Below are 14,676 nucleotides of genomic sequence, written 5' to 3' on the forward strand. Positions count from 1 at the left end.
AACAGGGGAGTTTTGGAAGTACTCCTGTATTATCTTTGCATGTTCACAAAGGAGAAAGGAAAACATCAAACACACAACTCTAACTACATCCAAGCAGAATGCTGTTAATCGGGTCGGCGTTATTTACTGATTACTTCTCCAAGGTTTTCCACAGAAAATAAGACCTTTATTTCCACCTGATACCTCCAAGACTCTAGCCGCTCTCTTGTTGAGATGCCTCTGTGTTATACCTACTTTGCCATTGTGGCCCTTAATAAGGTCCACACTTCCACAGAGGCAGAGATCGAATCTATTGTGGGGCCCCTCTTTGTCTCCCACCGTGCAACAGACATCTGGACCCCCTTTTCTGTTGCACAATTTCCAGTCCTATTCAAAGGAACAAAGGAAAGCAGGCATCAAGCATCCAAAAGTCACTCTCAATCATGCTGGACTTTCACAACCTGACATGAGCACAATGAGGTGGAGGGAGATGAAGCAACGGCACCGAGGAACCGGTCTGGGCCCTGCCCCAAGGGAGCTGTTTGTGTCCAGAGCTCCCCGAGAGAAAGACCCCAGCCAAACTCCAGAGGCTACAGCAGCGCCAGATTGTGGAAGAGTGGGTGTGAAACAGCAGCTGCTGAACAAATCTCAACAGAATCAGGGAGTGGATGATAAACAGCAGGACTGAGATGATGTGAAGTGGAGAGGACGCAGGACATGTTAGCACACACGGTTGACGCTCTCTGTCATCATTATCAGCCTCAGCAGCAGCGACAGTGATGATGAAAGTGAGAAAGTGATTATGGCTGTGCTGAGGTGCTGGAGTGATTATGGATAAACAATGGCAGTTGCCGCAAATTCAGATTGTTACTTCTGCGTCGGAAGCACCTCTCATTAGGGGCTTTATAGCAAAAGGGAAAGATGCACAAGCAAGCATGAGGAACAAGTTTCATCTTTGTGAGCATCCAGAAACTGAGACTCATTTATGTGAAGTGTCAAGAAAAAGGAACTAACAAAGTGAAGACAACAACTAGTGGCTAAAAATGACTCAAATATCAATTTAATAGGTGATAATAGAAATGAAAAAAAAAAAAAACTCAATTTAAGTTTTAATCATTAAAAACTTTACCTCACTGACACTGTTTTGGTGTCACTTTGAAGGAAAACAGAGCCTTTTACTTGAATAAATTTAGCTTTTATTGAGGTTGAGGAAACTTAAAATAGCATTGTGCAGAGCATGGAGTCACAAATCAGTGTTCCTGAGCAAGACTCTGAATCCCAAAATGCTTTTATGTCCATGTCTGCCCAGACTCTTATAACATCTGTAGTGATGACTGTTAAATAATTAAGTTAATGTTAGGCGGCATGGTGCAGTGGTGTGGTTAGAGCACTGTCTGGGCTTGAATCCACCTGGTGCTGAGGCTCTTCTGTGTGGATTTTCCATATTCTGCCGGTACCTTCTTCTCCCACGCTTCCTCCCACAGTCCAAAAATATCCATGTTAGGTTAAAGGCTGATTCTAAATTGACTGTAGGTGTAAATGGTTGTCTGTCTCTCTGTGTTAGCCCTATAATAGACTACAATCTGGTCCAGGTTGTATACCTGGATGGAAGTTCATGGAAAACAAAGCCGCCAAAATTAGAAACATCCTGAATCAGATTTATGAAAAACTATTCTACTGTATTTAGAGCTATTTTCCTAAAAGCTCCCTGAAAAACACTGAAGTACACAGAGTACTAATGGAAGCTAGAAAGAGAGATCATATTTCTCTCTTATTATTATCTCTTCATTGGCTCCCGGTTAAGCCCAGGTTTGACTTTAAATCCTCTTCCCCGCATACAAAATCTTAGATGATCAGACAGTATCATATCTTAAAGACCTCAGAGTATCATATGGTCCCAACAGAGCGCTTCCTTCTCAGACTGCAGGCTTCTTGCGGTTCCTAGTTTCTAAAAGTAGAACAAACTACCAGGCTCCTCTCTTCAGCTCCCAGTTTGGGTTCAGGAGACAGACACCCTGTCTACTACTAAAATGATGGCCGGATCCGGTGGCCATGAAACATCCCTTAGTTATTCTGCTGTAGTCTCTGCTTCTGCTGAGGACTTCCCATGACACTCTGAGTATTTTCCTCCACTTTCCTCTTATTATTTTCACAGCTTCATGTCAGTAACTGCTGTAGTCTGTGCTTTTTCTGTCAATAGTGAAATCTTTCCTCTTAATCTCAGACTGCTCCTGCACCCGCTGTACCTTTTGGGCTCGATTTCTTGGCGATCGCTTCCTGTGAAATAGGAGTTCTTCCTTACCACTGTCCTCAAGTGCTAGCTCAGTAGAGATGGTCAGGTTGGCAGTGTTTCCTCTGTAATGTTGGACTGTCTTTATCTTTCAATATAAAGTGCTGCTTGATGGCTGTGGCTGTGAACTGAACCTAAATAAATAAAACTGAATTTAACCTGTCCTGCTGTTACCAAGTTACGGCTCTGAGTAAATGACCAGAAAAGCGTCAACACTTCAGCGCTTTATCCTGGGATGTTGATCTAAAAATGTCTGTAGTTTTTCATAGATTATTGAGCTGTAGCCAAAATAAATTTTTATTGTTAAAAGGAACTTTTGACCTGAATCACCCAAATTAAAGGAGGTTATATCTTCCAGGTCCAAGTATTTGTTTGTTACAAATTTGAGGACATATTTTTTCAGGCATTAAAGAGATGGATGGACTCACAAGTCAAAAACGTAATGCAGTTCTGGCCAAGCTATGCTGACGCCAAGGCATTAAACATCCCCATGTTTGCAATGTAACTTATTCTACTGAGATTTTAGATCTTGGAATCTGAACATCAGTTCTAGAATTTACCCCCTAACCCACTGGTTCTGGTTCTCAACCTTTTTGTCTGACTCTGAAATTGTGATGCTGCCCTACATTACAACCCAAGAGCATTTCTATTGGGTTACATTAATATTAGACATAAAACCACCTTTAAGGTCTTCACATTATTAGCCATAATTTTCAGTATTTTTGTCATTAGCCAATATAGACATTAAAAACACACCCTTTACTTCAAACACAAGTATCATTTCTAATAAAAGTGACTTCCACACTGACGCTTATACTACCACAGTTCATAAGAAGACCAGCAGCTGTGCCCCTTCTGCAAGTTTTATTTCTCGCTCCCGTCCTGTGAGGACACTTTGAGAGCGCAGATGTCGTGTCTGTCTCTTTAAAACACAGACTCCTGGAGGTTGGCGAGGATTGTTGCGGATCTGGGAGTGCGCAGCTCGGCTTGGCATGATCAGCGCTTCATATTCGCTCAAACTGACGCTGCAACCCGCAAGTGCCCGACTCAGAGCAGAGGAAGAGGAGAGGAATTGTTTTATTTATGACCGGGCTAAATATAGTTAAACCCCCCACCCCCTCTTTTTTATTTTATTTTATTTTTTTTTATTTTTTTGTTTTGTTTTCGGCAGCAGCAGAGGGGGCATCTTAGGAAGAAGTCGCTGTGCGTGTGAGCGACCATGCGGACACTAAGAAGTGATGCTGCTGAGTTTTGTTATTAGGTTTCTCCTGCCGGGCGGTGCTGATGCTGATGCTGATCCTGCTGCTGTCATGGGTTTCTGGGAGTGACATCAAAGTTTTTTTCGGGCTGATCTCAAACGTTTGAATATTCCAGCTGAGACTTCGTTTTCAAATCCATCAGCTCGGCTAGTTTTCTTTAGTAAAATCCGTTTTTTTTTTCTTTTCTTTTCTTTTTCCCCCTTTTTTTCCATGACTGGAGTTTTGGTTTAACTGATCATTTTGACGCTGAGCGGTCCGTCAAGAGAGCTGCAGACTCCGGCGGATTTGGCACCGGGAGAGTGAGGAGATGAACGTTGCCAATTTACTACTTGTGACTATCTCCTTCGTCAGCGTTTCTTCAGGTAAAACGATTTCAATTCTACAAAAGTCTCGTATAACTGGCTCTTTCTCTCTCACACACGTGCACGCGCACTAACAGCCCATATGGCGTGACTGCCTCCTAGTTGTGCTTGGCTTGTCTTATCGTGTTTTCTGTCCCTCCAGATGGATGTAGATGTTGTGTTTAGCTTCATTTCAAACACCCCTACAGCTGTGGGAACTGAACACGTCCTCCCCAACAACAGATGGATTTTAAACTGGAAATGTCACATGTGCATTCATTTTTATTTATTTATTTTAATACCACCGATGAATGCCAGCAAGACTCATGTTCTCAGTGTCCCCTTGGTCCCTGAAGTGGCCACACAGCGAAACCATTAGACCACAGCAGAGGTCAAAAGAAGCTCCACTCAGGCAAAAGCGAAACCATTAAACTCTCACTTTTAATCCAGCTGTGAGCGCAGAAATGGTGAGGGGTAGTGCAATAGCCTGACAAGCCACCACCCTCCAGGCGTGCTTATAGAGGCGCACACATATTACCAAAGATGCTTTTAAAAGATCATTTTTGATTACCTTTGACAAAAGGATTATATTTTAACCGTTGCTCTAGTAACAGCTTAAATTTCCAAGCCTTAATCCAAAGCATAAATAAAAGCAGGGCTCAGAAAAAAAAAAACAATTCATGAGAGTGCAGATGTTTTGTTTTGTTTTTTTCATTCTCAATGGGGCTCAATTTTTTAAATGTTAAGGAAAATAAATTTTGACTCAGACATGAAAGGAAATAAATCTCTCATGATTAAATGATGTATTTACATTTTAGACCAAAGCCTCATTAATACTGGATTTGCACAGCCAGTGGAAACACTGATATTTTAGAGTTTTTAAAAGATTAAAAAAAATACACAGACAGTTCTGGAATTATTTAAACTGTACCTCCAAAAGGATCTATTGGTACTGCTCTAGAACTTTTTGTCGCATAGTTTACTTGATGGCTTGACTGACAGCTTGTGACACAGATGTTATTCAGGATTATATTAGATTTAATAACTGGACTCAAAGACGGTTAATCCTGAAAACAGTCCTCAGAAAACTTTTAGACTTAATGATGGAAACATTTAAAACCCTTGTTTAAAGTTGCAACAATGTCCACACATATCCCCAAAATTAGGTGCAGAGAAAATGCTTCACAGGAAGCTTTTTGTTGCTTTTTTGACAAAAATGATTATTAAGCCTTTAAAGTAACACATTCAATTTGGTTTGCAACATCTATTTGAATCATTATGACATCACAGGCCTAGAGACTGGTTGGCAACCAGTTACAAAAAAAAGAAGAAAAATACGTATTCCCTGACTGGTTGGTGATTGGTTGCTGAAGGTTAAGCAATTGCTTTGGTCACTAGCAAACAGCCGCATTCATTAATTAGCATGGAAGAAGCCAACTCATTTGCAAAGACTGTCTTTGAAGGCAAATGTTTTCCGTTTCTTGGTTGGTGACTGTTTGCAAACAAGTTGTCACCTTCCATGCAAGCACTAGATTCCTCTTTGCAACCAATTTCACCTCGCCACTTATGGCAACCACTCACCTGTCTACACATTTTTAACTAATCACCTGTTGTTTTGTTTAGTTCTGACCAACTCTGGGGCTAAAAGATTTGTCTTCTGCTGCTGAACTGTGCTTGCACGCTTGTTTATGCTGGCAAGTTATAGCACCCAGGGGTTTTACTCGCATTGCTGGTAAATGCGAGGCCATAAAACCAAGTGCAGCTCTATTTTACAATGTCTTCAGTCATAAACTAAAAATTTTGCTTCAAACCCTGAGCTCTTTGACCCCACTAACTTTGCTTGCAACCCACATTGCTTCATTATTATAAACTGGAACCACCTCTGAACATTAAAGGTACTTCTCAACACCCACACCATCTGCCCACATCTATTGATCTGGAGTGGGTATTTCCTCTTGTCCCGCCTCTACGATACAGCGTGTTCCCATATGTATTTTCATAAAAGCACTCGTGTAGAGGATCCGAACAGGCTTCATGACTCCTGCTTGAACCGCGCTGAGACAAAAACACCACCGGTACACACAGCCTAGCAGTTTTTCACAAAGCCTCTGTGTGATTGCGAACAACAATGGCCTGCCTCACAATGTGCATGTAATTCAGCCCAGCAGCTCGCCTCTCGCGCAGACATGCAAACCGAACCTCAATTAATAGACTTCAATACATCTCATTGAAATTTCTGTTATCTTGAGCTGTATTCAGACTCAGCTGTTGTGGTGCTTGCTGCAGAACTAATCGATGCTAAACAATCCTTAGCTGGCGATTTGTGTCCGCTCCGATCCCTGCGGTCATTACTTAGCGACAAATGTGGCTCAGGGCTGACTAAAGCTTCCTACAGTACTTCTTGATAAAAGGAACACAGATGATGAAACCGCTGCAGAGGGGAGGTAGTCGTCTAATGTGCCACAGCCTCGAGTCATGTTGCCGGATGCTGATGATGTCCCACTTCTGGTACAGTGGCTGATGACATCATTTAGAGTTTAGATGATGGAAGAGGAGGACAGTTGCTAAACAAAGGCCTCAGTTCTCAGTCTGATGCCAGAAGAAAATCAAACCCGACTCCTCGGCTTTGAAATGTAGTCTGCTGTGACATGTTATCACCCTCCCGCAGAGATTACTTGGCAATGTCACAAGAACTCCTTGAATGTTTTTGGGCCTTTTAAGTATGTAAATGAATTGAAATGAAAAAAAAAGAAAAGAAAAAGACATGAGTGAATTTCAGCAGACAGCCACGAGCCCCAACAACAAGCTGCCAGCCTTCTGCTGCTGTCTCACTTTAACTTACGTGTAAAGTTCGCCTCTGAGCTTTCTGCAGCTTGTTGTTGGTTGTGCTTCTGTTTTTTGTTTTTTCCACCAGATATGAAGCTGTGAGCTGAGACAGGTCCAGGTGTTTTCGTGTGTGTGTGTGTGTGTTTAACTCCGAGCCTGGGTGTTGATAAAAGGCTCTGAGATATGAAGCAAAACAGGACGTCCCCTCGGTGTCTCTGTTGTTTTCACACATTAGCATGACTGCAGTACACTTCTGCCCCTGGGGAGGATGCGGGGTTAATATTTGTAAATACTAATTAATGAAAGCAGCCCCCAGCCTATGAAACACCACAGCTAGGAGCCAAGAAACGCCAGATATAGCCCGAATAACCAGCTTGTAAAATGCAATCTTGATCTCCCTCTTAGCTCCTACCCGGCTTACTTTGCGTGTTAGATGAGGCAGAGATGTAGGAGACGCCATGAGCAAACATGTGGGCGTGTGTCAGAGAGAGAGAATTAGGACCAATGCAATAACTTGTCTATCAGCTCTGCCTGTGGCATTAATGAGCTTTCATTAAACTGTGGTTGCACGCTTTCTCTGGATTTCTTTCTCGGTTTTTTGTTTTTTCTTTTTCTTTGTGTATAAAAGGGAAAATTCCCACACATCAGTTGCAGTTACTACAATTATTCCATCTAATCATCGTGGATGATTCATCACGGATCATCAGTTCATAACGAGTTAAATCTGTATCAGCTCTAAATCTGCTTAGATGTTTTTAATACCACTGAAAAGAAAACAAAAAAATCCTGCATGAATTTATGTTGTGTGTTGCAGATACCATCACGGACATGATAACACTCACAAACCACTTTTTTAGGTACATCTGTTTAACTGCTCAGTAGTATAAATATCCAATCAGTCAGTCACATGGTAGAAACTGTGCATTGAGGCACAGCTTAAGATGTCCTGCAGTATAGTTCGACAACAGTCACCTCAAGGCACTTTATATTGTAAGGTAAAGAGAAAATCCCAACTATCAAACGATCAGAATGGGGAAGAAATGTGATTTAAGTGACTTTGAAGGTGGCATGTTTCTAGGTGCCAGACATGCTGGTCTGAGTATTTCAGAAACAACCGTCTCGAGGGTTTACAGAGAATGGTCAGAAAAAGAGAAAATATCCAGCGAGCGGCACTTCTCTGGGTGAAAATGCCTTATTGATGTTAGAGGTCAGAAGAGAATGGCCAGACTGCTTTGAGCTGCTGGGAAGACAACAGTAAGTCAAATAACCACTTGTTACAACCAAGGCAGACGAGGAGCGTCTCCGAACGCACGACATAACGCTTGAAGCATGTGGGCTATATTGCTAACACCAAGAATTTCCCGCTGCTCAAGTAAAACCAGATTACTTGAATGTATGGTGCTATTGTGCTTATTGCTAAAATTAGCCTGTTTTATCATATTTACTTAAGGTAGAAATTAGATTAACAGTGACAAACTGAAGGGTTCAGGTTTCAGGTCAGTGCATACATGTCTCGTAAATGTTTTGCAGCTGCACCGGGCTGTCTTTTTCAGGAAAACAAAGCTTTAAGATCCACTCTCAGCAGTGTTACTTTGTAATATGTCAGTAATGGCATTACATTTCTGTTTAATGCACTAATGTCAGGCAACACTGCTCCTAAATTAAGTAATCACATTACAGTTACTCCATCCATTTTCTGCCTGGTTACTAGGGAAGCAGTTTTAGCAGAGATGCTCAGACCTCTCCAGCATGATAAAAACCTAATGTGCCTTTATGTGTACACACACATGCACATAGCCTTTAATTTTCTGTGCAAAGGTACAAACATTACAAACTGTACTCGGACTTTTTCCACATATACAGGTTGTTTTTATAGGCCAGAAGCCTGGGGTGGGGGAAGTAATAAGGTGAACAAAAATGGTGCATAGATTTCAAAGTGAGTCTTACATTTGGATCAACGGGAGGGTGAATGTGCCTCAGTGCTACACTAGATAAATTAAAATTCTAAAACACAAGAAAACATGGACTCAGAGACTTATCAGCGGAAACACACTGACATCCACGCTCTCTTCCTAGAGCAACACCAGTCTGCAGTGTCTCAAGATTTTCTCCATCACTAAAGAAAATCTTCTCATCCAAGCAATAACATGACGCACAGTGAGATAAATGTGCGCACCTCTGACATTGCGAGACAAAATCTTTGTTGCTGTCATCCACATGCAAACACAGAAATCTTCATTTTACGGAGCTTTTTCAAAAGCTGTTCATGTGTGGACGAAAAAGCCAGGCTGTAATCCACCATCCACTTCTGCAAAAACAGCATCAAAGCTTCCCAAACACCGAGCTACTGACAGAAAACCCCCGATGCAAAGTGATGCTCCACATTTGAGTGTGCCAGTGCCATCACCCGAAGCTTGGTTTTTGAAAGGGTAACAAAAGCTACGACGAACCGGCTTACGGCACCACACCTGGTTTAACATGAGTGGTGGTAGGTTTGTGGGCTTGTTTTTGCTGACTTTGCTGTTGGTTTGTGGTGTTTTTAAAGAAGGATCAATTTTGAATGGATTCGTGCTGATCCGTGGGCATATATAACATCAAAGTGTCTGAGACTTCCATGGCAGTGCATTCATAATGCCAAGATAATGTCACGAGTAGTGAAACAAATTACTTTTACAGGCAGTAAATAAGTGCAATCAACTTTTATGCAAAAACAAAATCTTTTTTTTTAAATAACTAAACTAAGACTGAATATTGGACCCTAAGTGTAAATAGGCAGCCTTTTCAATAGTTTTAAGAGCTGATTATAAATAAATTACCATAAGGATATTGATACAGCCAATATTTATTGAAGTGTTTCATTTAAGAGAGAAAATATCTTTTTTCATGTTGAAGTGTAAACATGTATCAGATGGAATTGACTGCATTTCTCTCTGTAAATCACCTCTTGCTCTGATACATTCGTGTGTTTACCGCTTAGCCTTGAGAGTGTTCCAGAGTGTGATAACCTTACAGGGGGGCGGCACACTCTCGCTTAAATAAAGCTCCCTTCATATTGGACGTCAGCTCAAGGTTGACTGCCATTCACTCTTATGGCTCAACTTGCCTCTGCATTGCCCCTCACGCTTGCAGAAGTTAACATGTTTAAAAGCTTCTCATTGATTCGTCCGCTCTGACGCCGCAGCACAGCGATGAAACATGTTTAGTCGCTACAGGGGGCCTAACAAGGTTTTGTTTTCTGCTTTAACTTACAATTGAGGGTTGCTGGATCAACACGCACGTTAAATTGGATATTTCACCAGTGTGGTGCTCATATCTGCCGATGTCCTGTTGATTTTAGCTGTACTTTCTGCTGAGAGCTTTAACCCTCGGTTTTTTAAAATAGCTGCTCTCATAAATGTGAATCTGTGCACTAAATGCTGCAACAGACTCAAGTCAAAGCTTTGCATTTTCTGGGCTTATTTTGAAACTCTGCCGTACAGCTTGCTTAGCCAGTGCACTTCCTAACTTGTTCATCTCTTTTAAATTAAGTCATTTCACACCAGGATGCGCCAAATTAAAAATTTTCACACAAATCAAGTCACACTCTAAATTCCCCTATGCACTCAGAGATCTCCGAGGACCTGCGGGCTCTAATGGGCCGTGTTTATGATCCGACTAAAAACATACCTTCTCTGAGGTCCCCATTATCAGCGGTGACATTTATTTTTCCACGACACAAACAGGTTGACAGAGTTTCTTTTTTGCCGAAAGGTGCTTTCAACCACCGCACCGCAATCTTCTTGTCACGAGGCAAACATTGCTGTGAAAATATTCTTTCTCACAAAGAAAATGTGCTGCTGTCATGCTCATAGCGGCGTAGACTTTTCACTGATTGCACACTTGTCGCAGGAGCAGGTTGCTGCTTGTCACTTTGGTCACCTGAAGCTGTTTTGCTGTTATTTTTCTGCTTTGACAAGACTATTTTGTCTGTAACACATCAGCATGGTGCCACGCTGATTCTGTTAGCTGTAGTAAGTGCCCGTTGACTCTTATTAATAATACCAAAGCCGGCTATTTGGTTGGAAAACGTTGCCTCTAATGCACTTTAAGACACAGCTGGGCTGAGTCTCCCAAAATGTAAGCACTGAATTTGCTTTCAGGATTTGGAAAAGTATCCAATTCAAATACGAGAAAACGAAGACACAAAGATTTGTCACAGTGACATTTGTGCTATTCAAATCAACTGAATGGGACGAGGGCACAGTGAGTACAAGGACAGCTCAACATTGCAGAACAGAGAGCTTTAACTACGGTATTATACACTCACAATAAAGGGATTAAAATGACCCCTTGTTAACAGTTGATAGCATTATTAATGGCAGACAGATGGCTTTATGCAGTAGGCGAAATGATGAGGTAATCGCTGAGATTAGCTGGTATTACTGTAAGTATACATAATGTCATTTGTCTGTATTAATCTGACTTCTTATCTATTCTTCTTGGAGAAATAACTGTAGATATTCATAGAAATAAACGGCTTCAAGAGTGTTTTTTTTATTAGCAAAGCTTTATTTAGTTAAGATAATATTAGATGAGACTTCATCGCCCTGAAGGAACTTTGTCTTGAACACAAAATTAGAAATACATAGGGCATCCATTCAACATCAAAATGTCCTCTGCAAGAGAGGTCCCATGTGCATCTGTTCCCATGCCACGATCCCTCAAAATGACAAATATAATACACATAAGCGTGTCCCACGGAGGAAAAAATGTGTTCCACTCAAATTGCATTAAAGAAAGCATTAAAGCTGCACCGATATATTATTGATGTGAAGAGTGGATGTGTAAAAGGGTCACTCTTAGTGAGAAACCCACTGAGAATCACCAGCCAACAGCACACTTCCTCTCTACATTTTCAGCTCATTGTTTAGCTCTCCAGTCCACAGTGTCATACAGTTCATATCAGCCAACAGTTTTTACCAAAAACGCTCTTTTTCATAAACCTGCCAAGTGCTGTACTGAAGATTGATGCTGCTAGCAACTAGCTGCAGAACAAAATGGGGCATCTTGTAGCTAACGAGCCAGAGCACGATTTCACTCCTGAGGTGGTGAACAAAAACGGAGCATAAAGGATGTTTTGACTTGTGTCCATCAAGTGAATTTTGTTTGTTTGTTATTAAGAGTTACTCGTCATAACTGTAAAGTAATAACATGTTAAAGCTGTATATACCAACATCAGATGTCATTTTCTTTGCTCTCTCTAATTTTCCAATACAGTTTGAGTTTGCTTTGAAAGTGCACAGAGTTCAGTCGTCCACGTTTCATCAGTGATTTAAATTGAAGGTCCGTCTTTTATTAAAGATTTGCCTTCAACAATAATTGAACAGTAAATAGTAGAATTTAATAGTTCATTTCACTAAATTTATGGATGATGAGCTTGATGACTCACTTGCAGCATATATGAGGTTGTCAAGTCTTAAAAAAAAATCATGCTGATGTCCTAATGATGTCATGGTGAAGTCATGGAGATACTGAATATGAAACCAGGCTTCCAGGAAACACAAACAAGAGGCTATGCTATGCTTTGTGGCCAGTGGACAAATCAATAAATCAATGTGATGATCCCATTAAAGTTTTTTTTATGCTGTTCTTTTTTCTTTATATGTATGTGGCTCAAATCCTTTGAAATGGCTCTAATCTGATCAGAATGTGATCCATTGTTTCCATAATGCTGGAAATCTGGCCTGTCGTTTCAGTCGTACGTACGCTCTACCAGCTTGAGTCGGAGAGATGCTGTGCTCTATGGGCCCAAAATTACGGAAGCGTGAGGAACACGGAGGAAGCTTGGAATTTATTTTTTGATATATGCACCACTGAGCAACTCGTGTTCAAATAACTGAGGCACCATCTTGTCATCAATGCAACATGCACCTGAACCCGTGGATGTGGATTTGAAAAGGTGGAAGGAATCTATTCAAATATGCTTGCACTACGCGGTGCCAGTTTAAGTGTTTTGTTTTGCTTTTTTTTTTAAAACAAGAGTTACTCATTAAAAGTGCCTCAGCAGTAGAGCTTGGCCTTTTACTGCTTTGACCTTTATTTTATGATTTATATTTCCGCCTCAGTTGAAATGCAGCACTGAGCTCCTGGGACCTCTTTTAAGAAGTCTGGTCTCTCTCAAGTACATGTATATATAGTGCTTTTTAAAAAAAAAAAAAAAATCCAGTTATCACTCAAGAGGAAGTGAGCACAGAGTGATGTAACTGTATTACATGATCTGGGATTAGAAATCCTTTATGTGCTTACAAACAAGGTTCAACACCAGGACATCGCTGGGCTGCAGATCCTCCTTTTATCAAATGTTGTTCCAATGTCTCAGTTTCAATATAATATATATTATCCTGTGTATAATATAACAATATAATATATGTAAACAAAGTGTGTTTTCGCATCAGTACTCAGTAAAGGTGCCATATCTTATTTTAATGGCTCTGCTAGCATTCATCCACAAGCCTGCATTAGTGTTGTGAGCTGTCCTGGTTTGTGACCCTGGCGCTGTGAGTGCTCGGATTGCGCTTTAGATGTTTACTTCAGGTTTGTGCCATAACAGCGACTTCTGCCTATGAAAAAACATAACCATAAATCTGCTTATAGCTAAAAAGTGAGGATTTATCCTGAAGCCTCCTGATTTAAGTGTAATGTAGCAGCAGCATGTGTGTCATTAGGTTACTCCTGTCTGTTCCTCTCCAATGATAATGGAGGATTTCCATGCAGTGTAGATTATGTGCTAAGAATAATGCCTCAGAAAGAGCAGCACAATAATCAGTGGCACAGTGACCATTTCATTTTCTCTCTTTCTTTCTGTCTTTTTTTTTTGGTTGGGGGAACTTGAGCGGCAGACCATCTGCTCCTCAGAACCAAACTAAAAGCGGCAGTCTTTTGAATTATTCATTTTTTAAAACGAAGCACATTGTTAGAGACATTTGGTCGTGGTCTAAAAGCTTACCTTGGGTCCTGAAGAAGTGTGACTTTCTCTCACAACCGAGCGAAGATAGTAATGGATCCCCCAGAGAGACGGGGATATGGGAGTTATCTACGTATGTCACTCTGCGTAGCTTCTTCCTTCAACTTTCGTCTTTTTCCTTCAAATGCAAAGACCTTGTCTTATACTCAGCGTTCAGCCAGCTATCATCTCTACAACTATCCTGCCTGACACAGAGATTGGCTATTACCATATCATATGGCTGATTGAATCCTGTGTGCGGCCGGTGGCTTTGCCGGTGGCTTTCTCTGCAGCGTATGTACACTGCGTCCTGCTGTTTAGAGAATATAGAAAGAGCAAATAGATGTCAAATTGATTTATTTATCTAAAAGGCACAGGTTGTTGTTGTTGTGGGAAAATGTAGCATCTTACTTTGAACTTCAAACAGAGATTACTGATGATTTTCCCCTTCACCACACAAATTTATCCAGCATCTCCGAAAGAAGATTTTTCTCTCCTTTCAAAAAGGTTTCGCTTTTGTCTGTCCTCTCACAAAGAAACTGTTTTCATGAATGACAGCAGGTCATCCCGATAGATAACATCTCACCTTCATCTCGGCTTCACAGGGTCTCGGCCGCGTTTTGAAGACAGCCCGCCGCGGATTGCGGAGGACCCCTCGGATTTGATTGTCTCCAAGGGGGAGCCTGCCACCCTCAACTGCAAGGCAGAGGGCCGCCCCATCCCCAGCATAGAGTGGTATAAAGATGGTGAACGTGTGGAGACAGACAAGGATGACCCGCGTTCTCACCGCATGCTCCTGCCCAGCGGCTCCCTTTTCTTCTTGCGCATCGTGCACGGCCGACGGAGCAAACCAGACGAGGGCGTTTACACCTGTGTGGCCCGCAACTACCTGGGAGAGGCCATTAGTCGCAACGCTTCACTGGAAGTTGCTGGTAAGGCCCTGTGTTATTGATCATCGTGCTAACAGTCTTTGTTTTTCCTTTTGCACTATATCTTGAT

At 41.5% G+C, this 14,676-nt stretch overlaps 1 protein-coding gene across 1 annotated transcript in view; it reads left to right on the forward strand.

Annotated features, from left to right (window-relative positions):
- Positions 1-3,252: 3,252 nt before the first annotated feature.
- zgc:77784 (uncharacterized protein LOC402947 homolog) overlaps positions 3,253-14,676 on the forward strand; it is a 70,919-nt gene continuing 59,495 nt past the window's right edge. The window contains exons 1-2 of the mRNA XM_039622290.1: positions 3,253-3,890; positions 14,283-14,609. Of these exons, the coding sequence (XP_039478224.1) occupies positions 3,836-3,890; positions 14,283-14,609 (382 nt within the window). The 5' untranslated portion in view covers positions 3,253-3,835. The remainder of the gene's footprint in view (positions 3,891-14,282; positions 14,610-14,676) is intronic.

The sequence above is a fragment of the Oreochromis aureus genome, linkage group 14 (assembly GCF_013358895.1).
Source record: "Oreochromis aureus strain Israel breed Guangdong linkage group 14, ZZ_aureus, whole genome shotgun sequence".
In the NCBI taxonomy this organism is placed as follows: Eukaryota; Metazoa; Chordata; class Actinopteri; order Cichliformes; family Cichlidae; genus Oreochromis; species Oreochromis aureus.